The sequence below is a fragment of the Leptosomus discolor genome, chromosome 15 (genome assembly GCF_034619465.1).
Source record: "Leptosomus discolor isolate bLepDis1 chromosome 15, bLepDis1.hap2, whole genome shotgun sequence".
In the NCBI taxonomy this organism is placed as follows: Eukaryota; Metazoa; Chordata; class Aves; order Leptosomiformes; family Leptosomidae; genus Leptosomus; species Leptosomus discolor.
In genome coordinates this window covers 1206961-1226505 of record NC_141405.1, presented here as the reverse complement: position 1 = coordinate 1226505, position 19545 = coordinate 1206961, and the positions used below count along the sequence as shown (strand labels likewise).

The window sequence follows — 19545 nt, the reverse complement described above, 5'->3', positions numbered from 1 at the left end:
AAGGTAGGCGACTTCGGCAGCGCATTTGAGAAGCATTTCCTAAAAGGTTAAAAAAAGCTGAGTTCAGTTAATCAAAACCAGCCCCAGACCTCTCCTCCTCAAGACAAGCCTGTCCCTCATAGAAACTTGCTTGCTTCGAGCACGCAAAAGATGCTCCTACTTGATACGTAAAACTGCACAGTTGCTAGTTACCAGAGTTCCCAGAAATCATCCCAAGTAGATTATCTTTCATTCAAACTAGCTTGAGTTGGTTTTATGGGGTAATTGCACACAAACATCAAGAAGTGAAATACTTGAATTCCACCTCACCTTTTGGACTCCTTTTGGATAGCACAGCCCCTATAAAAATAAATTCTTAAGGCAGTTATTAGAACCAGAGTTGACTTCAAAAGCAGGTAACTTGTTTCCCATTGCTTTCTGGTTTATGTCTTGTAAATTACCCCAGAATTTCCTGAAATAATAATAATACTTTATAGGGCCTGTTTCAAATTTATGTAGGTGCCCACAGTAATCGAGATTGCCTTTATAAAGCAGTGAACAGATATACTTTTAATTTTTTTTTTTAATGTTTTTAAAAATTTATTTATTTTTACAGAAATGTACAGGAGATACAACAATACACCCATTAAGATCTTGAGAGCCACCACTTTAATTCTTACTTGATTTGGGCTACAGAAAGAGTAAACTATAAAGATTATTATCTACAATGTGGAAGCTTAAAATAATTTACTGTTTTCATAAATATTTCTCATTCCTGAACATCTTTAAAACATGAAATATATAAGATGAGAACAGAATGTAGTAGACAATGGCCTTCTTTATTATTACAGAGACACTGAGGTAAGTGCAGTATCACTGCATGGCACCAACCTGACTCAGTTTGAGGAACACAAACAGTCCAACTGCAATATAAAGGCAGAAAAGTACATGGTTGAAATATCTCCAGTTAAAAAAACCCTTAAACATCATCTTTATGGACTGAAAACGTCAAGTTTTAAGAGTCTTATTTTTCATACAACAGAAATATTCAGAATTGTAGCAAAGTCTCACAAATTTATTGTCGTATAAAAACAGTCAATCACAAATAATCAGGCTGAAGTCTTAACAAATACAAAATGAAGTATAAAAATAGAACACAATATACAAGACTAGAAGTAGTTAAATATTACTGAAACCCATGTAACACTGGAATAATTGTTATTTACAAAATCTTGCCTAACCTCCAAGACCATCTTGAGCTACAGTAAGCATTTCTCTACCTATTTAGGAGATTAACATGCAGATCCAACAGCTGTAAATAATGAAATGAAATTAATGTATACAAACATATGTACATCGAGGCACAGTGCTTTGCAAAGACCTTGTTACCCAGTCATTATTGTGGAGAGTTGTTTTTAGTCATTCACACTTTAGAATTGTCACCTCCTCTCCCTGCCTCCTCCCACCCCAGGTGATTTAACAACTGCAAATTCAGAAAGAAACAAGCTTATTTTAATAAAACAGTCTCCTCCGAAAAAAGCAACTTTGCTGTTGAAGTTGTGACAGTTGCTCGTTACAAAAGGAGTTATTGCCAAGTGATACACCAGTTACAGAGAAGGGCAGTATGAAGTAGTCCCCATTGATGAGTTTGTGCATTTAACATTATAAATGCACTTACTGGACAAGCAACAAACCAACCTACATTTCAGTTGTGGACAGCAATATCATGACAATAGATATATATATTATTTTAAATACTTATACAAATTTAATATACAAATGGCTCTGAATATACAATAAAATAATGTGGTAAAAAATTAAAAAAAAATAATCAAACTATGGTGAGAAAACCACCATTAGGCACAAGGTATTTCTGGTGTTAGCAACTTGAAGGGAAGTCAGCAGACAGACCGTTTATCACTTGTCTGGTTATTTCAAGATGAATCCCTTCAAGATAATGCAAGAACCTATAAAAAGAAAAGTAAAAGTGGCTGTAAGGGGACAAAGTTATTTCTAAATACAAGACAACACTTTTATTATTTGGAGAGGCAAACATTCACCTTTCTTACCTAGAATTATTTGACAAAAGATTTTATTAAAATTCCTAACTACCTTGTATACAGAAATGCAGCATGATTTAGGAAACCCAAAACTTACCTTCTTTTAGTCTTCCCTTGCTCTTTAAGCTTCTCAGACCTACAGATACTGCGAAGAGTGGGGAGGTATTCAAGTATGCTGGCTTGCTTATTACCCAGGTTTAACGGGCTTCTGGAAAACACCGTTCTGATGACCGCCAGCCTCTTCTGTGCTTTTTTCTGAATGCTAAAAATGGAGAATGAAGCTTTATTGTTTCTTGTTCAAGAATGTGCAGTTCCCTTTTTGCTCCTTTAACATCAAATCCACTGGTCTAAACCTCTGTTAAACACACTGATGTCCAGAACTGCATCCCAACAGATTAGCAGCTTCTGATCGGGGGCTGCCTACACAGCACCACAAAGACACACTCAGAGACAGAGACAGGAGGGGCAGGAGTTCGTTTGGCCAATGCTCTTAGCTTAGCTATGGAGTCGAATCTGGAGAGGTCTTCACAAACTGGGTATCTACTGAGGGTAACCGAAAGCACCTCTGGTCTGCACAAATAAAAAGTGTCACGCGATCGGGATCTGCCAGGGTGTCAGTGTCAGCTCTAACGTAGAATTTGTGACACATTGGCCAAATGTGGTCACAGGTTAGATGGCTGGATCCCCTGGGACACTGCTCCTCTGGGTACTGACTCACAGAAATGAGTCTAACCTATTTTCTGAGCCAGATGCTTGCACAGGTTTTATTCACCTATTACGCCAGCTCCACGTATGACGACTCGTTTATGTTAAAAACAATCTTTCCTATCCACAGTTGCTAGCAGCAATGTATTCCTTGATCTTTTATAAGCTATTAAATGTTGTTCTTCGTTAGTGTAAGTTACTACAAAAAAATTGCAGTAACTTGTTTTTGTTAGGTCTTCATCAAGCAACAACTATGCATTTAATAGAGGCTCAGTATGACCAGGCACTGGATGAAAAATGTGCATGTCTAGTACTTGCAGAATCCATTTCAGTTCGCCTGTCTGTGTTGAAAAAGCCATTCCTTTAGGTGTTTGTTATTCTTTTGGGGGTGGCGTTTGTCTGCTCATTTTTCAAGTGAATAGACTAGAATAAGGCTACCATTCCCAACAACATCACAGTCAGGCTATTCAAACAAGAAAAGCCAATTTTTGCAGACATTGCCAAGCAGTTAATTTAAGCTTAGACAAGCAAAGTGAACAACGTATTCCAGTGTTTTGAGAGATACCAATATGAATGTTGTCAGTATGAATGTTTATACATAGTACCTGAAACAGCCCTTACACCCTGTGAAGTGCTTTTCTTGGCAAATAACTGCGTTCTATTCCAGAAATCTTAGCAAAGTCTTACCTGGAATCAGCCGACTGACTGAAGGATACATAATTTCTTGCGTTTGAAATATGCAAAGTAAGTCCCTCCAGTCGATCACTTTCAGGGGTTTTACTGGTACTCAAGAAGGATTCCAAGTTTTGTGAAATATTAACAGAACATTTGTTAAAACTGAGCGCTTCGATAGCTGCCTTTATTTCACTACAGCTCTGAGAACTCCACCAATCAGTATTTTCTATACTGAATTCATCACAAAGACCATTTTTGATTTTGCCATTTGTCCAATTAAATCCTTCATCTTTAGAAAACTCCAGCGGTTCCGTGGTGTTCGTGTTTACACAGCAATCCAAGAAAGACATATTGTCCACAAACTCAGTCAGTGAATTCAGACACTGAAAAACAAGAGCAGACCCTTTCTCATTTGCTGAGGTTTTAGTTTTAATTTCTTTTTCTTCTTTATTCATCAACAATTTTGGTTCCTCTTTATTCACTTCAGCACACGATGCAGGACTATCCGATTGCAAAGTCAGGAATTCAGCTGAATAGTTCAGTCCACTATCAAATAAGTCACTGTCATCCAAAATACCAAGTCTTTTCTGTTTTTTTGTCTTTTTAGACTTTTTTCCAGGGTTACTTTTTCCAGAGCAATAACTGTTAGTAGATCCGGTTTTTGAAGAAGCTACAGTAATCCTTTCAAGTATAGAGTTAGAGGCTTCAGACTGGTTTGAAAGAACTTGCACTGGTAAGGGAAGAAGTAGTTCAAGATTACTATATATAAAATCCACTTTCTTCATCTGGAATTCTGTGAGAAGCTCCATCAATTTATTCCATTTCTCCATGGTTGTGAGTTTGTGCTGTAAAATAATAATTGCGAAAAATATATTAATACGTTAAAATAATTTTTTTAAAAGTAAAAATATTACAGAAAATCTTGTACTCCTGGCTTTGTCTTTATAAGGCGAGGGACTGTTTCGCTTGTAGGAGACTGTCCCAGTTCAGATTTTGCTTAATGATAACAGAATCTCCTAATTTCTACCACAAACCTTTTCAAAGAGATTTGCTTCTAGGAAGATGCTATTCACAGTGACAAGTACGCTCAATTATCTGGCAATCAGTCAAAGTATAAGCTAGTCAACCACAAAAGTACCTTAAGAAAAGTCAACAAATCTTCTGAAGGCAACAGGATATTCTTAAGGCCAAGCAATGTCTCTACACAGCCTGTATCACATTTTGGACACTCCTGAAGAAGGGCGTCAGCTTGAGAAAAAGCAATCTTAGAATCAGTAGTCTTTTCAGAACGAATTACATGATCTGCCTTGCTTGTCTCATCTCCTCCTGCAAAAAAGACAACATGCTTTACTTGAAAAGGAACAATTGCATCATGAAATTGATTTTTCCCCCTATTTGCCTCAATTTCTTTTATAAAGACACTGTAACTGTCGCCTCTTGTTGCGGTTCTGAATGAATATAGCAGCTGAAATTAGTCATCCCCAACCCAGCTCATCATCCCCGTTTCATTTCTTCAAGTGTCACCAATCTGCCCGCTCTCCCTTCTTTGCAAGGAACCATCCGAAATGCTCTGTTCTTCCTTCTGGGCCCACTAGTCTCTCTCTCTCGCTTGCTCACCCTTCATCCCAGCACCCACACCTGCTGGGGGTGCTCCTCCCGTATCCTCTGGGACCGAGTGCTTACCCTCGCCGCCTGCTTGCCAGCTGTCCCATTTTCTCCTTTTTCAGTCCTGCTTCTTTTAGATGAGACACCTACAACTCAGCTAAATGGATAAAGAACTGCAAACTCTGAGTTCAAGGGAACCTACTGCTGGCTCCCTGCTCTGCCCAATTTTGCTACTCAGAAGAGGAGAGGGAGATAATTAAGTACCATAATGACGGGTAATAAACAGGTGGAATAACAATCAACATTTTTAGTTCCTTCTGCATATATCCAAGGCTTTGAAGTAGCTAAAAACACCCCCAAAACCCTACCCAAATGTTTAGGAGTCTTACAGAAACTTACTATTTATTCATACATGTCTAAGAATGGTTCGATTTAATCAAATTCAGGTTAAGATGCAGAAATATCTTTTCAAATAAAATTAAAACAACCTACCATGATGTGCCAAACTTTTGTCTTTCAAGCATCCCCCTCCACTTCTAACCCAAAATTGTAAGTAGAGAACACTTTGTCTGATATCACAGTTATTTGTGGTTAGCAGAGCAGCTAAATCTTTTACATCTGTTCGTAGATTCTCAGCCAGACACAGCACTTGAAGATAGCTAGCAGCGTTCATCTAAACAGAAGTTAGGCAAAGACCACTGAAAACAAGCCTTACCAGAGTCAATACATCACACACAAGCAAATAATTCTATTTATGCTTGCAATACATTTTCCCTTTTAATACAGATTAGTTTATTAAATTAGGTTTCTATAGAGATTTTAATGTAACTAAAGCAGAATACTGTACCAAATCTAAACAGTCCACATCATTAAGTTCAATTTAGAAATTCAACTCATTAAAAACACATAATCTGGTTATGCTCCTGAAACCACGTACACCTTGCTTCTCATCACAAGCAAACAGGTTTTAATGAACTATGTTCACTGTAAAGGTTGGTTTGTTTGGGTGGTTTTTTTTTTTTTCCTTCTCTCCTTTCTTTCAACTCTGCAATTGTCTGGAAGCCCAAAAGATTCTCAATTTCACTTTAAAAAAAAATTCCCCTTCTCAAAAGTTAGTTCCCTCTGATTCTCATTTATTTATGGTTTTCACATAATACATAGCTGCAAACAAAACTATTCGCTATACAGAATACCAGTGTTTACACTAAAGGAATAACCCACAATACTTCTAGAATAGTTCCTACACTTTTTAATGAATGAACCAATACTGGCATAGTCAGCCTTTGAATCAAAACTATTAGATACATCATCTATGAAATTATTTACCATATACTAAAAATAAAATTAAGTGACCTTCTTATTGTAATTCTCTCAAATACTAAATGGTCAAGAAAATAACTCTCCCATGCCAGCAATAAAAATTCTACACGTAAAAAGATCAGTACATCTTACACATCCTTGCATAATACCCCAAAAGTCAGTCTTCTGATGAAACAGATGTATCACATCAGGTAAATATAAACCTACACCAACATTTACATTTCAAACTTGAATTAGCTGACAACCACTTGCTTAGGACGTATCTGCATTTCCAAAGACAGACTCACCAAGGAAGGGGTTCTAAAGCTGATCTCTTCAAAACAGCCATCAAACATTAAGCTGAATGTTGGATCTATATCAAGAGATACCAGTGAACTGTCACGACATTATGTTCAAAGCCAAGTATTTTCTTTACCCATTAAAGCAACCAGTATCTTTACTAAAATACTATAATACTCACTTTGTAGTCTCAACTCATTTAATTATACATTTAGGAGCTGTATTCAACCACCACCATTTAAACCATCTTATTGAACAAGGCTCTTCTGTCCATTAAAGCCTGCTTACTGTAACAAACATTGCTCACCATTGGTAGTAAGAATTACAGGTCTCTTTGCAGTTGCCATGAATGTCTTTATTGCACTTAGAAATCCTGCATCTTCATCAAATATTATGTCCACCTACAGAAAACAAATGAAGTGCAAAATATCAGTGGATTTAACAATAGCTACAGTGACACTGTGAGTGTCTGAGGGAGCCTTAACATTAACACAGGTTTCTTGAACATGCGTGGCCACAGACAGCGCACGGGCTGCAGGCGGAGGTCACCTGTTAGCACACCCCGCTGCCATCAGTCTTCTGTGCTGAAGTTTACAGAATCACAGCCTGGTTGTGAGGTTTGCAGGTCGCCTTGTCCAACCCCCCCGCTCAAGCTGGGTCACCTAGAGCAGGCTGCCCAGGACCATGTCCAGGTGGCTTTTGAAGTTGGTGGGGTTTTTTTTTTCTTTTTTTTTTCCTTTTGAATAAAAATGCACCAGTAATCTGTAGGATCAACCCACACTTGGCAACATCGTTGTACCTCTTATTTACCTAAAATTTCATTCTTGGCTGGAATTTTATATTCTTAGTTTAAGACTCAAAGACATTTTCGGGCAAGAGCTTAAAGTAGAATTTAATGTGAGCTCACCTATTGCAATTACTGGAGTGTTAATGGTGACTTTTAAGTGTCTTAGTGCATGTAAATAGTGTAAAATTATAATCCAACACTTTTGACATAACCAAAGAAATTAAATTAGCAGAATCCTGCAAACTGTTCCAAGAGTGAACAACTGTTGATAGATGATAGTTTCCTCATCTTTTAAAATAACTTTGTAAAATAATGATCCATGGTTAAAAAAAGTACTCATGAGGATGAAATCAAACACTGAATTAATTTTTAAGAAGTTGATAATCCTCACACTTGAGTCTACCTAGAAGTCTCAAGGAGGAAGGGAAAAGTAGTTAAATTCTTTAAACATAATGAAAGGACATATTACTCATACCAAAATATTTCATGTAAATTTTACCTCTTCAAAAAGAATGAGAGATGTTGCACTTTTTCTGTTGTGTTCTCCACCTTCTACTTCTTTGTTTATTGACTTAATTTGAGCGTCCTTCTTTTCTTCACGTGAATTCTGAGAATTTCCTGCAGATGGGTGAAGAATTGAGCAGGAAATAAAGGACTGAAATAATTTAATATGCATTCTAGACACTGGTTTCAAAAACACCCCGTGTATAAACTGCTTAAGAAACATCTACATGGACACAAAACCTCAGAAATCTGACCTACATCCTTTTCTGATGTCTCTTGTTTAAAAAAAAAAATTGCAACTAATTTGCTGGGAATTCAACCATGTTTGGTGAAGGGCTGGCTATTTACAAAATTAATTCTGCACCTCACCTGTTTGTGACCTATGGTGTCTTGAGGGCATGGAACAGACAAGTCCTTCAAGACGATGCAATACGATTGCCTGAAGATAAGGACTAGACTCAACTGCCCCAATTCTATCCAGCACTTCGCTCGTGATTCCTCTGTACTGTCTGTGTAAAAATACTGGTTGTCCAACTAAGTTATTTCCTTTCGAAAAACATGTCTTTAAGGCTTCCTGATCCCATGAAAATTTGGAAACAGACCTTCCAATGTTAAGAGACTCAAAAGATTTCAGTGTGCCCTTCGAGGTATTAAAATCCAGTCTGTAATCAAATATTTATTGGCTTCATAGGACCTCTTAATTCTGTGGCAGTAATTTTGGTATATATATACACACACCACATAGCATAATGGCCATTCCACACCAATCTGAAAGAGGCACCGGTGTAATATAAAGGTGTGTTTTCTAGAGGCAGTTTTTAATTTATCTTCTCTTACCTAAATGCTCTGTAAAAACCCCCCAAACAACTAAGGAAAGCCTACTGAACTTCAGACCGCTGTACTCTACTTCACTCTCTATTACAGGAGAGTAAAGGCGACTTCCTATAGAGCTAAGCGTACCCGGGGTGCACTTGCCAGCAGTTAAGAGTGTAGTAAGTGTGCTCTACTCTTTTCTCCACACAGCTCCACATACATAGTAGCACAGTGTAGCTTTTCCTTCTCCAAAGGTAACCAATTATTAAATAGGAATACCTACCTTTGTTTTTTTCTTGAGATGTTACTGCTCCGTCATTACCTTTATGTTTGGAAGAAATTTTGAAATAGTTTGCCAGTGTTTTAGGGGGTAAGCTTCGTTTTAATCCTGCTCCTTTTGGTGACAGTGGAGGTTTTCTTGGTGAAATAACTTTCTTTGGAGAATACATTTTTTCTGCAAGATATGTTTTATATCAAATATAAGCTGGAAATGTAATCTCAAACTGACATTTCTCAGGCAAATTTAGAGCAATCCCAGTTTTGTATCTAGTACAGGACAGGTTTATTGTGCTGATTTCTGCTTATTTTACTTTTCTCCTGTTACAGGCAACGCTTTCTGTTCAATTTTCTATTCAAGTGCCACAGCACTTAGTCCACCACTAGAGAAATAACTTCAGATAATCAAAAGTTGGTCGTTTTAATAAAGTCATTATTTAATTTGGTATGTAGTTGCATTAACCAACAGAGCATTTCTTCTTATTATGACCAGATAAGCTGAAATTCACTCTTTTTTAAACAACTGATGTCTAAAGATTGTTTCTGAAACGCAGTTCCTAAAATAAAACAAAAACCTCAACCAAACCAAAAAACCCAGATATAACCATGAAACTCACTTGGCGACTTGGCACTGCTACAGCTGTTAAAAAAGCAAGGCTTATGTGCATTAACGCCTTTTTTGTCCACTTGATGAGACTGAGTAGCTTCTTTTAGTTGAGACAGTATCTGTCTACCACTGCGCTGGCAAGAGGCATTGACTTCAAATATCTGCAACGGTATTGAGATAAAAAAAAATTACACCTCTTGTATTATGAATGCTTTCATGTCACTAGTTACAAATAAGAAAAACAGCATTGAGGAAAGGACTCCACAAACCTTAAAACCAAGCTCCTGAGCACAAGCATACACTGCAGCAGTTTTCCCCACTCCTGGCGGACCAGTTATCAGAACTGTATTGCAAAGGCTGGTCTCTTCCTCAATATCAGATTTACTATCTTTAAAGTCAAGGCTGCTCAAAGAATCTGTAGAATTATTTTAAAGAAAAGAAAGGATTGTTCAAACCATTATCAATTCATGCCATTTTAATGCCAAATTAAGAAATACAAGCTATATATATATATTTAATTCTGTCAGCACCTTGATGCTCTTTGTCTTCCTTTTCCCCTTTCTGATTTCTTTTTTCTTCCCAATCAGCTCTTTTTTTCCATTCTTTTAACCAACTATAAAAGGAAGAAACAGAACAAAAAATAAAAAGTGCTGCTGAATGAAGTGAACCAAATTCAGATGGAACAGAATATAAAACTAGGGGGCATCAGCCACTTGTTACCCCTCTCAGAAACTTATCAAGTCCTTTCAGATTAAAAAATATTTAAAAAAAAAAATTGTTCAGCGTTTGATTCTTTTGTAAAGAAGGATTCCTTCTTCATTCTCCATTCCATTGATTGATTGGTACAAAACCAAATCACTTTGTGAACTACTTAAACTGTGGAAAATGGTTTATCATTCATAGTTTAGTGTTGTTTGTCAGATCAGGAATGCGTGTAGGGAAGTATAGACAAGGCCTGATAAGTTGCTATCTCTCATTCATAGCGTGTAAGCTTAAATAACCTGATAAAAATAATTTTCACTAAAATTGTAAGGGCATTAGTTACTTGAATATTTCATTCTACCCCACAGCCTAATGTAGCATTCCATGCACGTTTGTTTTGTACTACATCATACAAGCTACTGAGCTATTATTGCTAAAGAAACTATGGCCAAAAGACCTTCCACACGGACAATTTGTTTCTGCAACTTTTTGGAAGTAAACCAAAACAAAGGCCACAAACATACACCCTGTAAGTGTTATTCAAGCATAGTGTAAAACAACCGACTTCACTTCTTTGAGTATAATCAAGTAACAGGATGGTCGGAATTATTTTGAGAATGGATCCATGCTCCCGCTTCTGACCTGTGTAGCCTTTCAATTTCTTTCTTGTTCCCTACAAGCTCACTGGAATCTTGAGGCTGATATTTTTCTGTCCAGAGCGTGTCTTCCTTTTCAACACCTACAGGAAAAAATATACCTTTTTAAATATTCTTCATGCAAAAGAGTTGATCAAATCTAGTAGAATATTAAGACCAGATAAGATTTTTGCATCTCAGTGGAAAGCTGACACACATCACATATACATGCCCTCAGTGCAAATAGCATGAAAATCGGACAGGAGATGCAGTTACCTGAAAGTGCATTTGTCTCTGATAAATATCCAGCATCTTCTGTCCCAACATCTGCTTTCTGGGTCTTATTTTTTCCCAACTGTGTGGCTTGTCCTGTCTCTGCTTGTTTTTCTTCAGATATTGGAGAAACAGGGTTCCTGGAAACTCTGGATTTTATTTCAGTCTCTGTACCTTCAATTTGTTTTCTTCTTTTTGATTTGTGGTCTTCTGTTTCTTTCCTTTTCCTCTTAGTTTCCTTCCAATTGTCAGAATGTTTCTGATTTACCTCAGAATTTGCAGTGCCATCTCTGCTTTCTAAAGAAAAAAAAAAATGACATCCTTTTAAAATTTCAAGCTATGTTCTTTACAACCATACATTTGTTTAAGCCATATTTGAAAAATTTGGTCAAAATGACCTAAAATGTGAGGACCAATTTATTTCCCACAACATCTTCCTTCACTGAAACACTTCTGGAAAAGCCAGGTTGTCTTTTTATGTCAGAGAGTGTGAATGTGACTGTGTGTTTATTTCTCCCTATTTAGGTTACTAACCTTGTATACTGTTTTCATAAACCAACTGTTCCGTTTGCTTTTTCAGAAACTTGGAGAAGTATTTTCTCACAGGAAACTGAGAATTAGAAGATGTGATCTCATCCAGTAAATCTTTCCTGCACTTATCAGGAAAAACTGGTCGGTGGCCAGAAAGCTGTAGGACACAAATTATTACTTGAAAATATGACACAGAACAACAATGACAGTTTTTCATAATTTAAATTGGCAGCTGTATTGTTAAACCCAGAGATTAACAGAAAGCCTTGAGAATTGTCTAATGTTACAACACAAAAATAGGTAAATCACACACAAGAAAAAAAAAACCTAGGACTGACAGATTCAAACTACGGGATTTTTTTAAAACAATGGAAGTCCTAACAAGTAACAAAATTTCAGTTTTCATTTTTCTTGTAACTCAAGCCCCCCCTTTGAAGTACTAACCACAGGCGCGGAGCAGTTTCCAGTTAGTTTTGAATTCACAGTGGAAAATTCACCAAGTGAGAGAGTGAGTTTTGTGACATTAGTGACTTCAGTATTCAGTTTCCTCAGCTTAGTTAAAAGAGGACACGATGGTGATTTCAGTTTCCACATTGGATAACCTACAAAAGAGCCCCCACCAAAAACAAAACAAGAGGCAACTTTGTTAACAAAAGAGAGACACAATCACAGACAAAATCATCCCACAGTAAATAAGAGTAAATGCTCTTTTAACTATAGCCTTATCATGCCAAAGCCAAGCTTATTTAACTTATACTGCATCAACTCTTTATCTTTACTAATGCCATCTCCCACAAACAGAACAAATTTGCATGGTTTTGCATACACTTCTCCAGTAAGTGGCTCCTGAGCTCTGCTTGCTCTAAATAACCACCTGTGCCTTCAGCAGGTCTCCAGGACAGATGCTCATCAAGGATTTTGTTTGTTTATTGTTTGGTTTGCAAATATAAACTCCGCTAAATGCTGTTCTACCTTCTGCCTTTGTCATGCCCTTCCACTGTGGCATATTCCCTCCCTTAGTGGAAAGTGGCTGTTCTTTTCTTTTGAGAAATATTTTGCCTTTGTCAAAAGGAAATGGCTTCTTTCTCCATCAGTCCAACATGATCTTTATTCTCCACATTGGAACTTGAAAGACAAACTTTTTTGACTAAATATTAAGAATTTTGCATCCCCATCCGTAAATGTACACATTGCTTTAGCATCAACTGTAAATTGTGTGTTCAAAAACATCTCACTGGAAGCTTGTAAGTTTTTTCTTACTGTGACACAAAGAGGGAACTACCAATTATTCCAGTCATTATAGTAAGTTCTTTTCTTTCCTGCACAGATTTACTAGAAATTATTAAATACATTTACACAATGGCTGAAGAAAAGCTTACAGTCATCCTTCTGCTGTACATGGACGACAGTCTTAAAACATGAACTTGCAAGAGAGTACGCTTCCATTGCTGCTGCCTTCTTTGCAATCTGCCTTTTCAGGGTCTCTGGCAATCCACTCATCAAGAATTCACGTTTTGCTCTGAACTGATCATCGTCTTGAGAATTTTCAGATGCATCTCGGCTTTAATAAAAATAGAAGTAATTAAAAAAAAAAAAAAATCATTAGAACTACCAGCTATGTAAAGTTTACAACAGAACTGAATCACATTCACTTCTACACGCGAGTTAGAAATAGTCTGGCAGACTGCTAATGTTAATTTAAACGTAGTAAGTTTACATTCAATTTTAAATTTTGTGTCAGAGATTTTAATTTAAAAAAAATAATCCTCTTTGCTTTTGTATTTTTATACACAATTTAAGATTTCTTTTTAATCAGTCATCAACTACATTTTCAACCATCTAAAATGGCTCAACAATGGTTGAGGAAACAACTCTCCAAAAAAAACCCTGAAATTTTGCAAGCAGATGAACATATTGATCAGTATAAAAACCATGAACATTTATATCACAGTTCAATAACTGTATTTAAATTTGTCAAATAAGAGAATGTTAAAAGTAACCTTGAAATACGTTTTGATTCTCAAGCAACTGCATTCTTGAAAACTGACCTGCTTTCATCGAAGATCACAATTGGTTCACCTGCAGAGTTTTGAGCATTTCTGCCCAGGAAGGAAGGTGGATATCCCAGTTTTCCTTTAAAAGGAAAAAAAAAAAAAAATCATTATTGGATTAGCACTGATATAGGATTCTAACCTTGCTTCTCTGTTCACCATTTAATAACATCAAGGAATCTGCTTTTCTTAAGGGAAAGCTGAGTATTTTAACAAAACTCATTATAATTTTACTTCTATTTATTTCATCACTACAGACATTATTTTCTGTAACATTAATAAAACCCTTAGAAGGCAACAAAACGTGGTATGCTACTGGCAGTTTTTCAAACAAACAGTTTTCCCCAAATGAAGAAAAATCAAAGCAGCACATGGAAATAACTTCTGCACTATTAACTCATGTCATAAAAGTAAAAGGTATATATTACAATATTATATAAAAATCAGAAGAGATGAAAGTACTGCAAAGGCATCTATAAAATAAAGTTATAATAGTCAATAACTGTAATAAAAATTAAACACATTCATTAAAACCTAATTAATTACCATTTGAGTTCTTTGCAACCTTCAAGTTTTTAGACTTTTTACCCAAAACATCATTTAAACTCCGAAGATTCTTTCGCTTCACATTCTGCACTGTAGTAGTGGCATTACTCAGGCTTGAATCTAAAATTATTACTGAGTCCTAAAAAGAAAAGAAAAGAAAATAAGAAAGGAAACACAACATTTCCTCCTTTATCAACAATACAACTCAGTGACCAGTACCAAGAGAACTGAAGAAACTGCTAGAGAGCTTCAAAAGTAGCAAATACAATTTGAAGATTATACAATACTTTTATTACTGTTTACACAGAAAAAGTATATAGAATAAGATCTCCAATATATAAATGAAGGCCAGAATTACTCTCATCTAAATTTAAATGTCTAAACCACACATATTGGAAAGAGACACCTTGCTGTCCATTAGGAAAGAGAAACAGTCACTCCTAAAGTGCGACCACCTGCTGCGTGGTATAGATCTGCATTGGGATGAGCTTTCCAGCCTCTGCCTTGCAGTCACTTTGCCATTTGAACTCAGCACACCATTGCATAGCTATCTACCTTACTGCGCTCTTTAAAAGAAATGTTGCAAGATAAGAAACATTTCTGTTGCTTAAATGAATCACAAAAACATGTGTCCCCCCCACCCCCCAAGGTATATAGGCTTACTCCACTCTCTTGTAATTTTTTCTTCTCAGCAAGAGCTCGCTGTCGAGACGAGTGCCTCACAGGAGCCGGCGAGTCTTCATTAACCTTTGATCTGTTATGCCGTATAGCCTTTGCTTTTTCAATCAGCTGTTTCGCTTTGGATATATTTTTAGAAGCAGAGCTTATCTGTTAAAGTACAAATGAACCAAAATATCTAGCAATTAATAGCAATATATTTGGTAAGTATTTCACATACTAATAGAATTTTTCACATCCATAAAAGCATATGATTTTTATAAAATTTTATTTGTCTCAAAGAAAACGGAAGGATGGAAAGGAGGAGCAAACCAAGATGATACACATACTTTTCAAAGGGAAGGGGAGCCCTACAGGGCTCCACAGAACAAACGAAATATGGGCAGTGATGTTAAGCATCTGCTGTGCCCAAGCACTGTGTCCCAGCCTGAGAACCTGCAGAACACGAGCATACTATTTTATTGGATTTTTCTGTTACGTTATGAAAAGTAAATTTACACGAATAAAACATATTTTAAAAACTTAAGGTACAACAACTGTACAAGAAATTATCTCAAATTCTATCATAAACCACAGTAATATTCTTTTTCCGTAAGGCACCTGAGAACGGTTATATTGTGTTGCAGTAGACTATTACACAATACTGAATATTAACACAATTACATGCATGCAGTAAATGACAAAATACTGAAACAAACTGTTACATAAATTACCTTCATATTTTTTGAGTTAAACTCTTCATTTTTCATTGGTTCGGCTTTATTGGATTTTGTAGTCCCACTGATACGTGTAAACCTCATTCTAATTAGGGAAAAAAGTATTATTCAATTATTACTTTTTAATTAAGGGGAACATTACTCTCAATCTTATTTTCAAAAGCATTTAAAAATAGTGCTGCCAAAAGAAGCAGCCCCAAACTGGTGGTTGGTTGGGGTTTTTTTGTTGTTTGTTTGGGGTTTTTTTGATGTCTTTAGCGCAAGCACATTTGTAGAATAAGCTTTGGTTCTTCTGTATTATTATCCACCATGACCAGTACTCATGCAGCTTTGGTATGAGTTCCAATCAATTTATAATTATGTCTTACACTTAAAATACTTGCAGGAAAGCAAAGTGCAAAAAGGCAGAATATACTCTAAAGTGTTTACCTGATTGGGCTGTTCCCATCAAAGGGCATGGTAATCACCTCAGCTTTATACACGTTAGTTTTCCTCATGGATCGCTTGCTTGCTTTAGGTGTCGAAGTCTGGAAAGGATACTTTCCACTTAATTCATCTTCAGAAAACGTATTTCTAATCCTGTTTTTTTTAGGTGTAACATTTTTTGATGTTTTGATTTTCTTCTGCCTTAAACTCCTCCTTAACTCATTCACTTTTGGACTTGGTGAAATTCTTACATCTAAGGTCTTTTCCTTAGTAAGAACATTGGCTCCTGATTCCTCATCTTCATTATAATTACTAGTATTTGAGATATCTATTTCCTTAGTCTCTGAAGTCTTCCTTTTTCCATTTCCTTTTTTTGGAAACTTTTTAGGCCTTTTGGGTTTAGTTCTACTGTTTTTAGGACTAGAATGTGTGCATTTGTCAACATAATCTTCTGGTACTCCACTTCCTAATCCTTTATTTGAAGCAATGTCATTTTCAGGTCCTCCTTTTGCTTTTGAAGACCTTCCAATGGCTTGCTTTTGTTTTCCAGGTGCCTTTTTAACTCCACTTTTTATTACATCTGATGTTGGTTGTCTAAATGCCTTCATAAACTGATGCCTTTCTTCCAGCGTACATTTTGGCTTCAAAGCATCTGACCCGGCAGTCTCTAGTACAGCTAACTCCAATTCTTCTTCCTCAATAACTACGTTAGATTTTCTTTTTTGAGTAACCTGTTCAATGTCCAAGAGGGGTGGGCTACTTTCCTTTTCCCCTGAACACCCCTTCTGCTTCAAAAAAATGGAAGCTATTCTCCTAGAGTCTTTTTGCTCCTTATGTAATGGAGCTAATTTGGGGGGAATGGAATGAACTTGTGCAAGGACAGTTACTGTTCTAAGTGGTAGCTGTGGAGATTCCTCACACTTTTCTGGGTTACTAACGCTATCACTGTTGTACGTTTCATTTGCTGTGGCAGAACTGTCCATTGTTGCCTTTGTGTCTCCTTCAAAATGACCTACACTATTTTCTCCCTGACTCTTCAAGAAGTCCTCAAATGACACCGTTATTATACTGTTATTTGCCTGTGATGTCTTATCATCCGTATGAACATCAAAAACGGAACCACTAATAGGAGTGTCACACTCTGCTGTTGTAGGAGACGCCGTCTGCTTATCTTCAGTTTCCTTTTGACACTTTTCATTCAGCTGGTTTTCAGATGAAAAACTTTCAGATAAATCCATATTTACTTTGTGCGTCCTTTTCCTTGATTTTCTTATTCTATTTTTTGTTCCATTTATTTCAGAACGAACTTTCTTGGTATTTTTTCTGGAGATGACAGCATTTGAGAAGTTCTCTCTTTGCACATTATCTTCTGCTAATTCTCTTGCAGATTTTTGGTCAACTAAAGTACAAGTTGCAATAAAATCACTACTGTCTTGTTTCAGTCTTGTTACTTCTCTGCTATCATCACTGTTATTTTCTATTTCATGTTTATTCTCAGATTCTTTCATCTCTCTCCACTTATTTAACTTAACTCTCTTCCCTCTCCTATTCCGCTTTAAAGGTGGTTTAAGAGGTGACTTACAGTCCTTGTCATCAGCATCCAATGGTGTTTTATTTTCTCCAGCTGCAACTGGTAAGGTAGCTTTTTCAGTTACAGATGTCTTTTTAAAATAATCCAAGATATTGTTGGGTTTTGGTAGTGACAACACTTTATCCACGGGTTTTGCTAATGGTGAAAAATATCTTTCGATTGTTTTTACAGAAGTATCTTCCTCTCGCCGTTTCTTGCATGGCTATAAAAAAGTTCAATATTAATCTTAGTTTTTAAAAACTTAAGATGACTTAGTAGGGCAATATAAAGCAGTACAGCATGTGTATACATCATGTATTAGTGACACTACTAATTTTGCAGATAATAAAAGACTCAGGTCAACGCGCTAAGGCTGTGTGCACATCAACTTTATCTCCAAGTTTTCAAAAGCCCTCTAAGCTTGAAACAAGACTCTGCCATTTCAAAAAAATATTATTTAAATAATATTATTTATTTAAAAAAAAATAAAACCCCCATGTAGATTTAAGGCCACCAAAACTGAAAGTGACCACAAGGTCTTCAGCACAGCTCTGCGGAGGTTTCATAATACTAGAGTTCAGAAAGCGAACTTCAACTCAGATGATCTGTATCTACTGGTCACCTCGAGATGTTTGCCAGAGCACTTGCTGAGCACTTGGCAGAGAACTCCAACATCACTTAAAGATGTGTGACACTGCCATAAGGAAACATCTGACATATCTTAAGAAGAAACTAGACCTCTGAGAATACTTAAAGAAAATGAACACGAGAGAATTCATATCATAATTCAAGCCATAAAAGAATTTATTTGCACCAAATTGAGCCAAAACAGACGGCTCAAAAGGACTTTTATAACTCATTTGTTAAAACCTGAACTCTTTTGAAATCACATCATCTGAAACTGAAAACGCTGCTTCCCAGAGCTACCGGGGGCTCCGCTGAGGTGCCCCCCAAGGCGGCATTTCATGACAGCTCGGCCCGGGGGCTGCGCCGCGCTCCCGAGTGCCGACCGTCAGGCTGCGAGCGACAGCCGGCACCGGGCACCGGGCACCGGGCTGGGCACCCGCCCCGCGGCGCCCGGGCGGCGCTTCACGCCTCCCCCTGTTCCACCAGCCGCGCTGTGTCGGGCGCGAACGACAAAGGGGCGCCCCCGCCCAGCCCGCCCCGCTGCACCCCCAAGGCCGCCGCCGCCGCCGGCCCCCTCTCCGCCCTCACGGCGCCGCCTCCCCGGCCCGCCTCCGCGTCCCCACCTGAGCGTCGCCGTCTTTCTCAGGGAGGGAGGCGGCCGCCGCGGCCACAGCGACCCTGCCCACCATGCCCCGGGCGCTGGCGGGAGCGGAGCCCTCAGCCGCGGGGGGAGGCGCTCGCTATCGCCATGGAACGGCGCCGCCGCGGCCCGCCCGCCCGCTCACCCGCCCGATGGCCGCCGCCGCCGCCTGACAGCAGCGAGCGCCAGGCGGGCAGAAAAGCGCGCGCGGGACGGGATTCGGACCTCCGCGCGGAAGGGGGCGGCGCCACGGCGCCCCACGTGACCCACCCTCCCTGCCAACGGCTGCCCGCGTTCTACCCTCACGTGACTCGGGTCCGCAGCCGGTCGTCCCGCCCCTTCACCGCAGGCCCGGTCACGTGCCGGCGGAGCCACGCCCGCCCCGCCGCTTCGCCGCTGTCAGTTGGGTTTTCGCGCCGCCGTGCGGAGAGGGGCGGGGCGCGTGACGTCCTGCGGGTGGGGCACAGGACGCGAGAGGGGCCAAACTTGACGGGACCGCGGGCGGCGCGCTGAGGCGGCCGGCGCTCTCCGGCAGCCCGT

General features: G+C 38.3%; 1 protein-coding gene across 1 annotated transcript; it reads right to left on the bottom strand.

Annotated features, from left to right (window-relative positions):
• Positions 1-1858: 1858 nt before the first annotated feature.
• Positions 1859-19054, bottom strand: ATAD5 (ATPase family AAA domain containing 5). The gene is made up of 23 exons (XM_086473821.1): positions 18989-19054; positions 16172-17961; positions 15740-15827; positions 15012-15176; positions 14349-14487; positions 13800-13884; positions 13131-13312; positions 12196-12353; positions 11755-11908; positions 11224-11517; positions 10955-11051; positions 10141-10223; positions 9880-10025; positions 9621-9771; positions 9011-9181; positions 7910-8028; positions 6931-7024; positions 6632-6696; positions 5517-5697; positions 4558-4745; positions 3432-4264; positions 2137-2301; positions 1859-1946 (listed from the first exon to the last, which is right to left on the bottom strand). Exons 1-23 carry the CDS (start codon positions 19052-19054, stop codon positions 1859-1861), a joined length of 5502 nt encoding a protein of 1833 aa, XP_086329947.1.
• Between the last annotated feature and the right edge of the window lie 491 nt (positions 19055-19545).